This window comes from Somniosus microcephalus, unplaced genomic scaffold (genome assembly GCF_052327205.1).
Source record: "Somniosus microcephalus isolate GS21.2 unplaced genomic scaffold, FLI_Smic_1.0 unresolved_chr3, whole genome shotgun sequence".
Taxonomy (NCBI): domain Eukaryota; kingdom Metazoa; phylum Chordata; class Chondrichthyes; order Squaliformes; family Somniosidae; genus Somniosus; species Somniosus microcephalus.
In genome coordinates this window covers 15,546,384-15,561,003 of record NW_028225181.1, presented here as the reverse complement: position 1 = coordinate 15,561,003, position 14,620 = coordinate 15,546,384, and the positions used below count along the sequence as shown (strand labels likewise).

The 14,620-nt window shown below is 51.4% G+C and overlaps 1 protein-coding gene across 3 annotated transcripts in view; it reads right to left on the bottom strand.

The window, feature by feature from the left end:
- LOC147091221 (uncharacterized) overlaps window positions 1-14,620 on the bottom strand; it is a 67,601-nt gene that overhangs the window by 31,780 nt on the left and 21,201 nt on the right. For all 3 annotated transcript variants that reach the window (XM_085976687.1, XM_085976686.1, XM_085976688.1), the window contains exons 3-7: window positions 13,084-13,239; window positions 10,340-10,433; window positions 9,664-9,794; window positions 6,388-6,495; window positions 3,532-3,569 (exon numbers count right to left, since the gene is read on the bottom strand). In XM_085976687.1, the coding sequence (XP_085832813.1) occupies window positions 3,532-3,569; window positions 6,388-6,495; window positions 9,664-9,794; window positions 10,340-10,433; window positions 13,084-13,239 (527 nt within the window). The remainder of the gene's footprint in view (window positions 1-3,531; window positions 3,570-6,387; window positions 6,496-9,663; window positions 9,795-10,339; window positions 10,434-13,083; window positions 13,240-14,620) is intronic.

Genomic DNA, 14,620 nt, shown 5'->3' with positions numbered 1-14,620 from the left:
CCGTGCTGTACCTGCCCTGGGAGTGTTTGATGGGACAGTGTAGAGGGAGCTTTACACTGTATCTACCCCGTGCTGTACCTGCCCTGGGAGTGTTTGATGGGACAGTGCAGAGGGAGCTTTACTCTGTATCTAACCCGTGCTGTACCTGCCCTGGGAGTGTTTGATGGGACAGTGTAGAGGGAGCTTTACTCTGTATCTAACCCGTGCTGTATCTGCCCTGGGAGTGTTTGATGGGACAGTGTAGAGGGAGTTTTACTCTGTATCTAACCCGTGCTGTACCTGCCCTGGGAGTGTTTGATGGGACAGTGTAGAGGTATCTTTACTCTGTATCTAACCCGTGCTGTACCTGCCCTGGGAGAGTTTGATGGGACAGTGTAGAGGGAGCTTTACTCTGTATCTAACCCGTGCTGTACCTGCCCTGGGAGTGTTTGATGGGACAGTGTAGAGGGAGCTTTACTCTGTATCTAACCCGTGCTGTACCTGCCCTGGGAGTGTTTGATGGGGCAGTGTAGAGGGAGCTTTACTCTGTATCTAACCCATGCTGTACCTGCCCTGGGAGTGTTTGATGGGACAGTGTAGAGTGAGCTTTACTCTGTATCTAACCCGTGCTGTACCTGCCCTGGGAGTGTTTGATGGGGCAGTGTAGAGGGAGCTTTACTCTGTATCTAACCCCGTGCTGTACCTGCCCTGGGAGTGTTTGATGGGAGAGTGTAGAGTGAGCTTTACTCTGTATCTAACCCGTGCTGTACCTGCCCTGGGAGTGTTTGATGGGAGAGTGTAGAGTGAGCTTTACTCTGTATCTAACCCGTGCTGTACCTGCCCTGGGAGTGTTTGATGGGACAGTGTAGAGGGAGCTTTACTCTGTATCTAACCCGTGCTGTACCTGCCCTGGGAGTGTTTGATGGGGCAGTGTAGAGGGAGCTTTACTCAGTATCTAACCCGTGCTTTACCTGCCCTGGGAGTGTTTGATGGGACAGTGTAGGGGGAGCTTTACTCTGTATCTAACCCGTGCTGTACCTGCCCCGGGAGTGTTTGATGGGACAGTGTAGAGGGAGCTTTACTCTGTATCTAACCCGTGCTGTACCTGCCCTGGGAGTGTTTGATGGGACAGTGTAGAGGGAGCTTTACTCTGTATCTAACCCGTGCTGTACCTGCCCTGGGAGTGTTTGATGGGACAGTGTAGAGGGAGCTTTACTCTGTATCTAACCCGTGCTGTACCTGCCCTGGGAGTGTTTGATGGGGCAGTGTAGAGGGAGCTTTACTCTGTATCTAACCCGTGCTGTACCTGCCGTGGGAGTGTTTGATGGGACAGTGTAGAGGGAGCTTTAGTCTGTATCTAACCCGTGCTGTACCTGCCCTGGGAGTGTTTGATGGAACAGTGTAGAGGGAGCTTTACTCTGTATCTAACCTGTGCTGTACCTGCCCTGGGAGTGTTTGATGGGACAGTGTTGAGGGGGCTTTACTCTGTATCTAACCCGTGCTGTACCTGCCCTGGGAGTGTTTGATGGGACAGTGTAGAGGGAGCTTTACTCTGTATCTAACCCGTGCTGTACCTGCCCTGGGAATGTTTGATGGGGCAGTGTAGAGGGAACTTTACTCTGTATCTAACCCTTGCTGTCCCTGCCCTGGGAGTGTTTGATGGGACAGTGTAGAGGGAGCTTTACTCTGTATCTAACCCGTGCTGTACCTGCCCTGGGAGTGTTTGATGGGACAGTGTAGAGGGAGCTTTACTCTGTATCTAACCCTTGCTGTACCTGCCCTGGGAGTGTTTGATGGGACAGTGTTGAGGGAGCTTTACTCTGTATCTAACCCTTGCTGTACCTGCCCTGGGAGTGTTTGATGGGACAGTGTAGAGGGAGCTTTACTCTGTATCTTACCCTTGCTGTACCTGCCCTGGGAGTGTTTGATGGGACAGTGTAGAGGGGGCTTTACTCTGTATCTAACCCCGTGCTGTACCTGCCCTGGGAGTGTTTGATGGGACAGTGTAGAGGGAGCTTTACTCTGTATCTAACCCGTGCTGTACCTGCCCTGGGAGTGTTTGATGGGACAGTGTAGAGGGAGCTTTACTCTGTATCTAATCCATGCTGTACCTGCCCTGGGAGTGTTTGATGGGACAGTGTAGAGGGAGCTTTACTCTGCATCTAACCCGTGCTGTACCTGCCCTGGGAGTGTTTGATGGGACAGTGTAGAGGAAGCTTTACTCTGTATCTAACCCGTGCTGTACCTGCCCTGGGAGTGTTTAGTGGGACAGTGTAGAGGGAGCTTTACTCTATATCTAACCCGTGCTGTACCTGCCCTGGGAGTGTTTGATGGGACAGTGTAGAGGGAGCTTTACTCTGTATCTAACCCGTGCTGCACCTGCCCTGGGAGTGTTTGATGGGACAGTGTAGAGGGAGCTTTACTCTGTATCTAACCCGTGCTGTACCTGCCCTGGGAGTGTTTGATGGGACAGTGTAGAGGGAGCTTTACTCTGTATCTAACCCCGTGCTGTACCTGCCCTGGGAGTGTTTGATGGGACAGTGTTGAGGGAGCTTTACTCTGTATCTAACCCGTGCTGTACCTGCCCTGGGAGTGTTTGATGGGGCAGTGTAGACTCACACATGCTCTGCTGGTCAGGTCGGGCTGTGGGGGTGGGGAACAGTGCTTGTGATGGAGGCGCGATTGCCGAGAGGAAATCTGTTGCTGGTGCTGTGGAGTCTGTGTGACCTGAAACCACAGATACGTGGCTGCTCGGTTGCAGAAAGCCACTCGGGGACGGGAAGTTTGCAGAGTTGAAAGCATTGAAGCGACAACAAGCTGCAAAAGGACATTGCTCGAGGAAGACAGAAAGAAAGAATGACAGAATGAAGCAAGGAAGGGGAGAAAGAAAGAAAAAGAGAGAAAGAAAGCAAGAAAGAGAGAAAGAATGATAGAAAGAGAGAGAAAGAAATAAAGAAGGTAGAAAGCTAAATCTCCCCTTAACCTTCTCTGCTCTAAGGAGAACAATCCCAGCTTCTCCAGTCTCTCCACATAACTGAAGTCCCTCATCCCTGGTACCATTCTGGTCAATCTCCCCTTAACCTTCTCTGCTCTAAGGAGAACAATCCCAGCTTCTCCAGTCTCTCCACATCACTGAAGTCCCTCATCCCTGGTACCATTCTGGTCAATCTCCCCTTAACCTTCTCTGCTCTAAGGAGAACAACCCCAGCTTCTCCAGTCTCTCCACATCACTGAAGTCCCTCATCCCTGGTACCATTCTGGTCAATCTCCCCTTAACCTTCTCTGCTCTAAGGAGAACAATCCCAGCTTCTCCAGTCTCTCCACATAACTGAAGTCCCTCATCCCTGGTGCCATTCCCTTCTGCACCCTCTCCAAGGCCTTGACATCCTTCCTAAAGTGTGGTGCCCAGAAATGGACACAATACACTAGGGGAGGCCTAACCAGCGATTAGTAAATGTTTAACCCAATTAGACCCATTGCGCGGGGAGCCACTCCCTTCCACACAAGACGGGCGGGCGGGCAGGCGAGTGAAACTTCGAGAAGGTGACGTACCTCGTCCATCATTTCCGTGGTGTGATGTTCCACACGGTCTGGAGAGAAAAGGAAGAAGTGGTGTCAATCCATCGGAAACAGGGGATAAGTGAATTCCAGCACCACATAACAAAGACAATCTCAAACATATGGGGACAGCTAGGGCTCAATGGGCAAGAGTCTCGCCTCTGATTCAAAAGCCCCCACTACAGAGACTCTAGCCCTAAAATCCAGGCTGACATATCTGGTCGCCCAGTGCTGAGGGAGCGCTGCACTGTAGGAGGGGCAGTACTGAGGGAGCGCTGCACTGTAGGAGGGGCAGTACTGAGGGAGCGCTGCACTGTGGGAGGGGCAGTACTGAGGGAGCGCTGCACTGTCGGAGGGGCAGTACTGAGGGAGCGCTGCACTGTAGGAGGGGCAGTACTGAGGGAGCGCTGCACTGTCGGTGGGGCAGTACTGAGGGAGCGCTGCACTGTCGGAGGGGCAGTAGTGAGGGAGCGCCGCACTGTCGGAGGGTCAGTACTGAGGGAGCGCTGCACTGTCGGAGGGGCAGTACTGAGGGAGCGCTGCACTGTGGGAGGGGCAGTACTGAGGGAGCGCTGCACTGTGGGAGGGGCAGTACTGAGGGAGCGCTGCACTGTCGGAGGGGCTGTACTGAGGGAGCGCTGCACTGTCGGAGGGGCAGTACTGAGGGAGCGCTGCACTGTCGGAGGGGCAGTTCTGAGGGAGAGCTGCACTGTCGGAGGGTTAGTACTGAGGGAGCGCTGCCCTGTCGGAGGGGCAGTGCTGAGGGAGTGCCACACTGTGGGAGGTGCAGTACTGAGGGAGCGCCGCACTGTCGGAGGGTCAGTACTGAGGGAGTGCTGCACTGCCGGAGGGGCAGTACTGAGGGAGCGCTGCACTGTGGGAGGTGCAGTACTGAGGGAGCGCCGCACTGTCAGAGGGTCAGTGCTGAGGGAGCACTGCACTGTCGGAGGGGCAGTGCTGAGGGAGTGCCGCACTGTCGGAGGGGCAGTACTGAGGGAGCCCTGCACTGTCGGAGGGGCAGTACTGAGGGAGTGCCGCACTGTCGGGGGGGCAGTACTGAGGGAGCGCCGCACTGTCAGAGGGGCAGTACTGAGGGAGCGCTGCACTGTCGGAGGGGCAGTACTGAGGGAGCGCCGCACTGTCGGAGGGGCAGTACTGAGGGAGAGCTGCACTGTCGGAGGGGCAGTACTGAGGGAGCGCCGCACTGTCGGAGGGGCAGTACTGAGGGAGCGCCGCACTGTCGGAGGGTCAGTACTGAGGGAGCGCTGCACTGTCGGAGGGACAGTACTGAGGGAGAGCTGCAGTGTCGGAGGGGCAGTACTGAGGGAGCGCCGCACTGTCGGAGGGGCAGTACTGAGGGAGCGCTGCCCTGTCGGCGGGGCAGTACTGAGGGAGCGCCGCACTGTCGGAGGGGCAGTACTGAGGGACCGCTGCACTGTCTGAGGGGCAGTACTGAGGGAGTGCTGCACTGTCGGAGGGGCAGTACTGAGGGAGCGCTGCCCTGTCGGAGGAGCAGTACTGAGGGAGCGCCGCACTGTCGGAGGGGCAGTACTGAGGGAGCGCTGCACTGTCGGAGGGGCAGTACTGAGGGAGCGCTGCCCTGTCGGAGGGGCAGTACTGAGGGAGCGCCAATATTTATCCCTCAACCAACAGAACAAAGTAAACTGATTATCTTGTCATTTTTCTCAATGCTGTTGGGATCTTGCTGGCTGAAAATTGTCTGCCACGTTCTCTTCATTTCTACAGTGACTACACTTCAATTAAAAGTGCTTCATTGGCTGTGAAGCGCTTTGGGACGTCCTGCGGTCCTAAAACACACCGAGGGTGACACACCTCCCGTAGATCGGGGGACATTTACCGAGGGTGACACACCTCCCGTAGACCGGGGGACATTTACTGAGGGTGACACACCTCCCGTAGATCAGTGACACTTACTGAGGGTGACACACCTCCCGTAGACCGGGAGACATTTACTGAGGGTGACACACCTCCCGTAGATCAGGGACATTTACTGAGGGTGACACACCTCCCGTAGACCGGCGACACTTACTGAGGGTGACACACCTCCCGTAGATCAGGGACACTTACTGAGGGTGACACACCTCCCGTAGACTGGGGACATTTACTGAGGGTGACACACCTCCCGTAGACCGGGGACATTTACTGAGGGTGACACACCTCCCGTAGATCAGGGACACTTACTGAGGGTGACACACCTCCCGTAGACTGGGGACATTTACTGAGGGTGACACACCTCCCGTAGACCGGGGACATTTACTGAGGGTGACACACCTCCCGTAGATCAGGGACATTTACTGAGGGTGACACACCTCCCGTAGACCGGGGACACTTACTGAGGGTGACACACCTCCCGTAGATCAGGGACACTTACTGAGGGTGACACACCTCCCGTAGACTGGGGACATTTACTGAGGGTGACACACCTCCCGTAGACCGGGGACATTTACTGAGGGTGACACACCTCCCGTAGATCAGGGACATTTACTGAGGGTGACACACCTCCCGTAGATCAGGGACATTTACTGAGGGTGACACACCTCCCGTAGATCGGGGGACATTTACTGAGGGTGACACACCTCCCGTAGATCGGGGGACATTTACTGAGGGTGACACACCTCCCGTAGATCGGGGACATTTACTGAGGGTGACACACCTCCCATAGACCGGGGACATTTACTGAGGGTGACACACCTCCCGTAGATCAGGGACATTTACTGAGGGTGACACACCTCCCGTAGATCAGGGACATTTACTGAGGGTGACACACCTCCCGTAGATCGGGGACATTTACTGATGGTGACACACCTCCCGTAGACCGGGGACACTTACTGATGGTTACTCTCCTCTTCCTCTTCAGATACGTAGAGGTGAGGATGATGAAGATGGCTGTAAGGAAGATCCCAGATGAAATCACAACCGGGACCATCCAGTCGCTCGCTGTTGGGGAAAATATAACGGCCGATGATTAGGGTTAAACTGGACAGACGTGAGGGAGGGTGAGAGAGGGAGGTTGACAGAGGAAGTGGGAGATAAAGAGAATGGGAGATACGGTGAGGGGACAGAGAGAGAAAGAGATAGAGAGAGGCAGAGAGACAAAGAGGGAGAGAGTGAGAGAGAGAGTGATAGAGAGCGAGAGAGACAGAGACAGTAAGAGAGAGTGAGGGCGACAGAGAGACAGAGAAAGAGCCACAGAGACAGAGAGAGTGACAGAGAGAGAGTGACAGAGAGCGAGACAGAGAGACAGAAAGAGAGGCAGAGAGTGAGAGAGAGAGAGACAGACAGACAAGTCAGAGAGAGACAGAGAGAGTGAGAGTGAGATGGACAGAGAGAGACAGACAGAGAGAGAGATAGATAGAGACAGAGAGAGAGGCAGAGAGAGACAGAGAGAATGAGAGAGAGAGGCTGAGAGATATAGATAGAGACAGTGAGAGATAGAAACAGAGAGAGAGAGAGAATGAGAGAGAGAGAGACATAGAGAGAGAGAGATAGACTGAGAGAGAGAGGAGAGAGAGAGGAGAGAGAGAGGGACAGACAGAGAGAGAGAGGGAGAGAGAGAAACATAATGAGAGAGAGAGGAGAGAGAGGAGAGAGAGGAGAGAGAGGGAGAGGGAGGGAGAGGGAGAGAGAGGGAGAGAGAGGAAGAGAGAGGGAGAGAGAGGGAGAGGGAGAGAGAGAGGGGAGAGAGAGAGAGAGAATGAGAGAGGGGGAGAGAGAGAGGGAGAGGGAGAGAGAGGGAGGGAGAGGGAGAGAGAGGGAGAGAGAGAGAGAGAATGAGAGAGAGGGGAGAGAGAGAGGGAGAGGGAGAGAGAGGAGAGGGAGAGAGAGACATAGAATGAGAGAGAGAGGAGAGAGAGGGAGCGAGAGGGAGCGAGAGACATAGAATGAGAGAGAGGGAGAGACTGGGACATACACAGAGAGAGAGAGGGAGAGAGAGACATAATGAGAGAGAGAGGAGAGAGAGGGAGCAAGAGGGAGAGAGAGACATAGAATGAGAGAGAGGAGAGAGGGAGAGACTGGGACATACACACAGAGAGAGAGAGGGAGAGAGAGACATAGAATGAGAGAGGGAGGAGAGAGAGGGAGCGAGATGGAGAGAGAGACATAGAATGAGAGAGAGGAGAGAGAGAGGGAGAGACTGGGACATACACACAGAGAAAGTGCGAGAAACAATGGGGTAGCGAGAGAGAGGTGGAGCGAGTGTAAGTTAGAGTGAGAGAGACAGAGAGCGAGGGAGAAAGAGTTAGCTGTGAACAGTGAGTCAGAGCCAGATGAAGTGGGGATGGAAAGAGGGGATAGACAAAGAGAGTGAGAGAGCGGGAGAGAATTACATAGAATATACATCATAGAAACAGGCCATTTAGCCCAACTCGTCTGTGCTGGTCTTTATACTCCTCCCATCCCTTCTACCTCATCTCGGCCTATCAGCATATCTTTCTATTCACTTGTCTCTCATGTACTCGTCTAGTTTCCTTTAGAAAGCAACTATTTGCCTCAACCACTTCCTGTGGTAGCATAGGGACATACTAAGAAATAGGAGCGATATAGTAATCTGGGATGTAATGTTTAAGTTATCCACCAGATGGAGCCAAATATTAAGGGTTCACATTCACCAGTATTTAAGGTAATGGGTCATATATTCAATGTCCTGGTACACCAGTTAATACGGTAATGTGGCATTGCATTATGGGTATGACTCAGAGGTGAATCCTCCATCTTGGTGCTCGTGCAATAAGATTGTGCCTTGCTGCCAGCTTGTAAGAGATATGTTTCTCTGCTACACCGTGTAAATAAACAGTTGGGTTTTGTTCCTAATATCTCGCTTCTCTCAGTTTCTGACCTTACCACTCGGATATCACAAGCAGGAATAGGCTATACTGGCCTTCGAGCCTGCTCCGCCATTCAATAAGATCATGGCTGACCTTCGACCTCATCTGCACTTTCCTGAACTATCCCCATATCCCTTGATTCCCTTAATGTCCAAGAATCTATCGCTCTCTGTCTTGAATATACTCAACGACGGAGCCTCCACAGCCCTCTGGGGTAGAGAATACCAAAGATTCACCGCCCTCTGAGTGAAGAAATTTCTCCTCATCTCAGTCCTGAATGGCCGACCCCTTATTCTGAGACTATGACCTCTGGTTCTAGACTCCCCAGCCAGGGGAAACATCCTCCCTGCATCTACCCTGTCAAGCCCTGGAAGAATTTTATACATCTCATGAGATCACCTCTCATTCTTCTAAACTCCACATTCTAACCACGCTCTGAGTAAAGATATGTCTCCTGATTTCCCTATTGGATTTATTAGTAACTATCTTATATTTATGGCCTCTAGTTCTGGTCTCCCACAAGTGGAAACATTCTCTCTACATCTACCCCGTCCAACCCATTCATTATTTTAAAGGTCTCCTCTAAGTCTTCTCTTTTTAAAAGAAAAAAGCCCCAAGCTATTCAATCTTTCCCAATAGCTGTAATCTCTCAGTTCTGGTACCATTCTTGTAAACCTTTTTTCCACTTCCTCCAGGGCTTCCGTATCCGTTTTATAGTATGGAGACCAGAACTGTACGGGCTATGGGGAGAGAGCGGGGGATCTTTCCCCGGGCTGGGAAGTCTAGAACCAGGGGTCACAGTCACAGAATAAGGGGTCGGCCATTTAGGACTGAGATGAGGAGGAATTTCTTCACTCAGAGTGTGGTGAATCTTTGAGAGAGAGGGGGGACGGAGAGGGGGAGAGAGAGAGACAGAGAGAGGGAGAGACAGAGAGAGAGGGAGAGAGAGGGAGATAGAGAGAGACAGAGAGAGAAACGGAGAGAGGGAGGGGACGCAGAGGGAGCGACTGAGAGAGGGAGAGAGAGGGAGAGACACAAAGAGAGAGAGAGAGAGAGCGAGAGACACAAAGAGAGAGAGAGAGAGAGCGAGAGGGAGATAGAGAGAGAGAGAGAGAGACAGAGAGAGAAACGGAGAGAGGGAGGGGTCGGAGAGGGAGCGACAGAGAGAGGGCGAGAGAGGGAGACGGGGGCAAAGGGAGTGAGCGAGAGAGAGACAGAGCGAGACAGAGAGAGAGGGAGAGAGGAAGAGCTGAGTGGAAGGAATGGGATTGGTTCTCACCACGGTAATTGTGAGGGGTTCTCGTGACGACCGAGGGTGTTGCCGATGTCCTTGTTGATGGCAGTGTTGTGCAGGTAGTGTCGGTGAGTCGTGTCCCGGGACTGAGCGTGAGCTGTCCAATCAGGGCACACCTGTGGGGAGAACAGGAAGAAACATTTCATTAGACAGAGAGAGAGAGAGAGAGAAACAGAGAGAGAGAGAGAGTGTCGGAGACAGAGAGAGAGAGAGAGACAGAGAGAGACAGAGAGAGAGAGAGAGAGAGAGACAGAGAGAGAGAGAGACAGAGAGAGTGACAGAGAGAGAGAGACAGAGAGAGAGAGACACAGAGAGAGAGAGACAGACAGAGAGAGACAGAGAGCGAGACAGAGAGAGAGGGACAGAGAGAGAGAGAGAGAGAGAGACAGAGAGAGAGACAGAAAGAGAGAGACAGAGAGAGAGCGATAGATAGAGAGAGACACACCCCAGGTGAGATCAGACTAACTCCGCACTAGCCGGGGATGCAGCCTGCTATTTGTGGCTGTGTTGCCATAGAACTGGTCACAAGACACTGTGAGAGAAACCATTGCCGGCACCGGCTACAGAGTTGAACAACGTGCCGATGGCGAGGAGGCAGAGAGGGGGCTGGTTGATGGTTGAGCACCGATGGCGAGGGGGTGGTCATAGCGCGGCCACTTACTTTGTGTGGTTCTGACATGGGGACTGTGTGTCAGTCACGTTGGAGAAGGTTCCTGGAGGACATGTCTCGCATTTGTTGTCTGTCGTCAAGGTGGCTGGAAAATAATTCAAGAAATAAATGTAGTTATTGGGTACGAAATGTTTGGATTTGCTGGGATTGTGATGGTTTGCTGGGATTGAGGTGGTTCGATGTGCTGGGTTTGAGACGGTTCGATGTGCTGGGATTGAGATGGTTTGCTGGGATTGAGCTAGTTCGATGTGCTGGGTTTGAGATGGTTCAATGTGCTGGGATTGAGATGGTTTGAAGGACTAGGATTGAGATGGTTGGATGTGTTGGGTTTGAGATGGTTCGATGTGCTGGGATTGAGACATTTTGGTGTGCTGGGATTGAGATGGTTCGATGTGTTGGGATTAAGATGTTTTGATGTGCTGGGATTGAGATGGTTCGATGTGCTGGGATTGAGATGGTTCGATGTGCTGGGCTTGAGGTGTTTTGATGTGCTGGGATTGAGGTGGTTCGATGTGCTGGGATTGAGATGGTTTGATGTGCTGGGATTGAGGTGCTTCAATGTGTTGGGCTTGAGATGGTTCGATGTGTTGGGTTTGAGATGGTTTGATGTGCTGGGATTGAGATGGTTCAATGTGTTGGGTTTGAGATGGTTCGATGAGTTGGGATTGAGGTGGTTCGATGTGTTGGGATTGAGATGGTTTGATGTGCTGGGATTGAGATGGTTTGATGTGTTGGGATTGAGATGTTTTGATGTGTTGGGATTGAGATGGTTCGATGTGTTGGGTTTGAGACGGTTCGATGTGCTTGGTTTGAGACGGTTTGATGTACTGGGATTGAGATGATTCGATGTGCTGGGATTGAGATGGTTCGGTGTGTTGGGATTGAGATGGTTTGAGGTGTTGGAATTGAGGTGGTTCGATGTTTTGGGATTGAGGTGGTTCAATGTGTTGGGATTGAGGTGGTTCGATGTGTTGGGATTGAGATGGTTCGATGTGCTGGGATTGAGATGGTTCAATATGTTGGGATTGAGGTGGTTCGATGTGTTGGGATTGAGGTGGTTCGATGTGTTGGGGTTAAAATGGTTTGATGTGCTGGGATTGAGATGGTTTGATGTGCTGGGATTGAGATGGTTCGATGTGCTGGGATTGAGATGGTTCGATGTGCTGTGATTGAGATGGTTTGATGTGCTGGGATTGAAATGGTTTGGTGTGCTGCGATTGAGATGGTTTGAAGTGTTGGGATTGAGATGTTTGATGTGCTGGAATTGAGGTGGTTTGAGGTGTTGGGATTGAGATGTTTGATTGTGCTGGGATTGAGATGGTTCGATGTGTTGAGATTGAGGTGGTTCAATGTGTTGGGATTGAGATGGTTCGATGTGTTGTGTTTGAGACGGTTCGATGTGCTTGGTTTGAGACAGTTTGATGTGCTGGGATTGAGATGATTCGATGTGCTGGGATTGAGATGGTTCAGTGTGTTGGGATTGAGATGGTTTGAGGTGTTGGAATTGAGGTGGTTCGATGTTTTGGGATTGAGGTGGTTCAATGTGTTGGGATTGAGGTGGTTCGATGTGTTGGGATTGAGATGGTTCGATGTGCTGGGATTGAGATGGTTCAATATGTTGGGATTGAGGTGGTTCGATGTGTTGGGATTGAGGTGGTTCGATGTGTTGGGATTGAAATGGTTCGATGTGCTGGGATTGAGATGGTTCGATGTGCTGGGATTGAGGCGTTCGATGTGCTGGGATTGAGGTGGTTTGATGTGCTGGGATTGAGATGGTTCGATGTGCTGGGATTGAGATGGTTCGATGTGCTGTGATTGAGATGGTTTGATGTGCTGGGATTGAAATGGTTTGGTGTGCTGCGATTGAGATGGTTTGAGGTGTTGGGATTGAGATTGTTGGATGTGTTGGGATTGTGTTGGTTTGAGGTGTTGAGATTGAGATGGTTTGATGTGCTGGGATTGAAATGGTTTGGTGTGCTGCGATTGAGATGGTTCAATGTGTTGAGATTGAGATGGTTCGATGTGCTGGGATTGAGATGGTTCAATATGTTGGGATTGAGGTGGTTCGATGTGTTGGGATTGAGGTGGTTCGATGTGTTGGGATTGAAATGGTTCGATGTGCTGGGATTGAGATGGTTCGATGTGCTGGGATTGAGACGTTCAATGTGCTGGGATTGAGGTGGTTTGATGTGCTGGGATTGAGATGGTTCGATGTGCTGGGATTGAGATGGTTCGATGTGCTGTGATTGAGATGGTTTGATGTGCTGGGATTGAAATGGTTTGGTGTGCTGCGATTGAGATGGTTTGAGGTGTTGGGATTGAGATTGTTGGATGTGTTGGGATTGTGTTGGTTTGAGGTGTTGAGATTGAGATGGTTTGATGTGCTGGGATTGAAATGGTTTGGTGTGCTGCGATTGAGATGGTTCAATGTGTTGAGATTGAGATGGTTCGATGTGCTGTGATTGAGACAGTTCAATGTGCTGGGATTGAGGTGGTTTGAGGTGTTGGGATTGAGATGTTTGAGGTGTTGGGATTGAGATGTTTGATGTGCTGGAATTGAGGTGGTTCAACGTGCTGGGATTGAGATGGTTTGAGGTGTTGAGTTTCAGATGGTTCGGTGTGCTGAGTTCGAGATGGTTCAATGTGCTAGTTCTGCCATGGTTCGGTGTGTTGGGTTCGAGCTAGTTGGATGTTGGACACTAGACTTCTGCCAGATTTGGTCAGCCTCCGATTACCTTTCCTGCTGATACCCATCCCTGGTCTGCAGCTCGATATCTTCTTGCACCTCTCGCACTTCTTGCCTTGAAAGCTTGAACAGTAGAATCCAGACTTGCACTGACAATGGGTATTGGTTATAGCTGTGCAAGGTGCAACCATCTCTAGATGACTGCCTGTAAAAAAGTATGGGTGGATCAGCGCAGGAGACCATTTGGCTCATCACGCCTGTGCCAGCACTCGGAAAGAGCTATCCAATTGGTCGCACTCCATCTGCTCTTTCCCCATTACCCTGCACATTTATCCTCTTCAGGTATTTATACAACTCCCTTCTGAAAGTTACTATTCAACCTGCTTCCTCCACCCTTGCAGACAGTGCAACTCAGATCATAAGCATCAGCTGGCTCTTTGTCAATTATATTAATTCCGTGTCCTCTGGTTACTGATCCCGGGTGTGGTGTTTATCAGTGTTACAGTGAGGGGTGTGGGGTATATCAGAGTGTTACAGTGAGGGGTGTGGGGTATATCAGTGTTACAGTGAGGGATGTGGGGTATATCAGAGTGTTACAGTGAGGGGTGTGGTGCATATCAGTGTTACAGTGAGGGGTGTGGGGTATATCAGTGTTACAGTGAGGGGTGTGGGGTATATCAGTGTTAAAGCGAGGGGTGTGGGGTTTATCAGTGTTACAGTGAGAGGTGTGGTGTATATCAGAGTGTTACAGTGAGGGGTGTGGGGTATATCAGAGTGTTACAGTGAGGGGTGTGGGGTATATCAGAGTGTTACCGTGAGGGGTGTGGTGTATATCAGTGTTACAGTGAGGGGTGTGGGTTATATCAGAGTGTTACATTGAGGGGTGTGGGGTATATCAGTGTGTTACATTGAGGGGTGTGGGGTATATCAGTGTTACAGTGAGGGGTGTGGGGTATATCAGAGTGTTACAGTGAGGGGTGTGGGGTATATCAGTGTTACAGTGAGGGGTGTGGGGTATATCAGAGTGTTACAGTGAGGGGTGTGGGGTATATCAGTGTTACAGTGAGGGGTGTGAGGTATATCAGAGTGTTACAGTGAGGGGTGTGGGGTATATCAGAGTGTTACAGTGAGGGGTGTGGGGTATTTCAGAGTGTTACAGTGAGGGGTGTGGGGTATATCAGTGTGTTACAGTGAGGGGTGTGGGGTATATCAGAGTGTTACAGTGAGGGGTGTGGGGTATATCAGAGTGTTACAGTGAGGGGTGTGGGGTATTTCAGAGTGTTACAGTGAGGGGTGTGGGGTTCATCAGAGTGTTACAGTGAGGGGTGTGGGGTATATCAGTGTGTTACAGTGAGGGGTGTGGGGTATATCAGTGTTACAGTGAGGGGTGTGGGGTTTATCAGTGTTACAGTGAGAGGTGTGGTGTATATCAGAGTGTTACAGTGAGGGGTGTGGGGTATATCAGAGTGTTACAGTGAGGGGTGTGGGGTATATCAGAGTGTTACAGTGAGGGGTGTGGGGTATTTCAGAGTGTTACAGTGAGGGGTGTGGGGTTCATCAGAGTGTTACAGTGAGGGGTGTGGGGT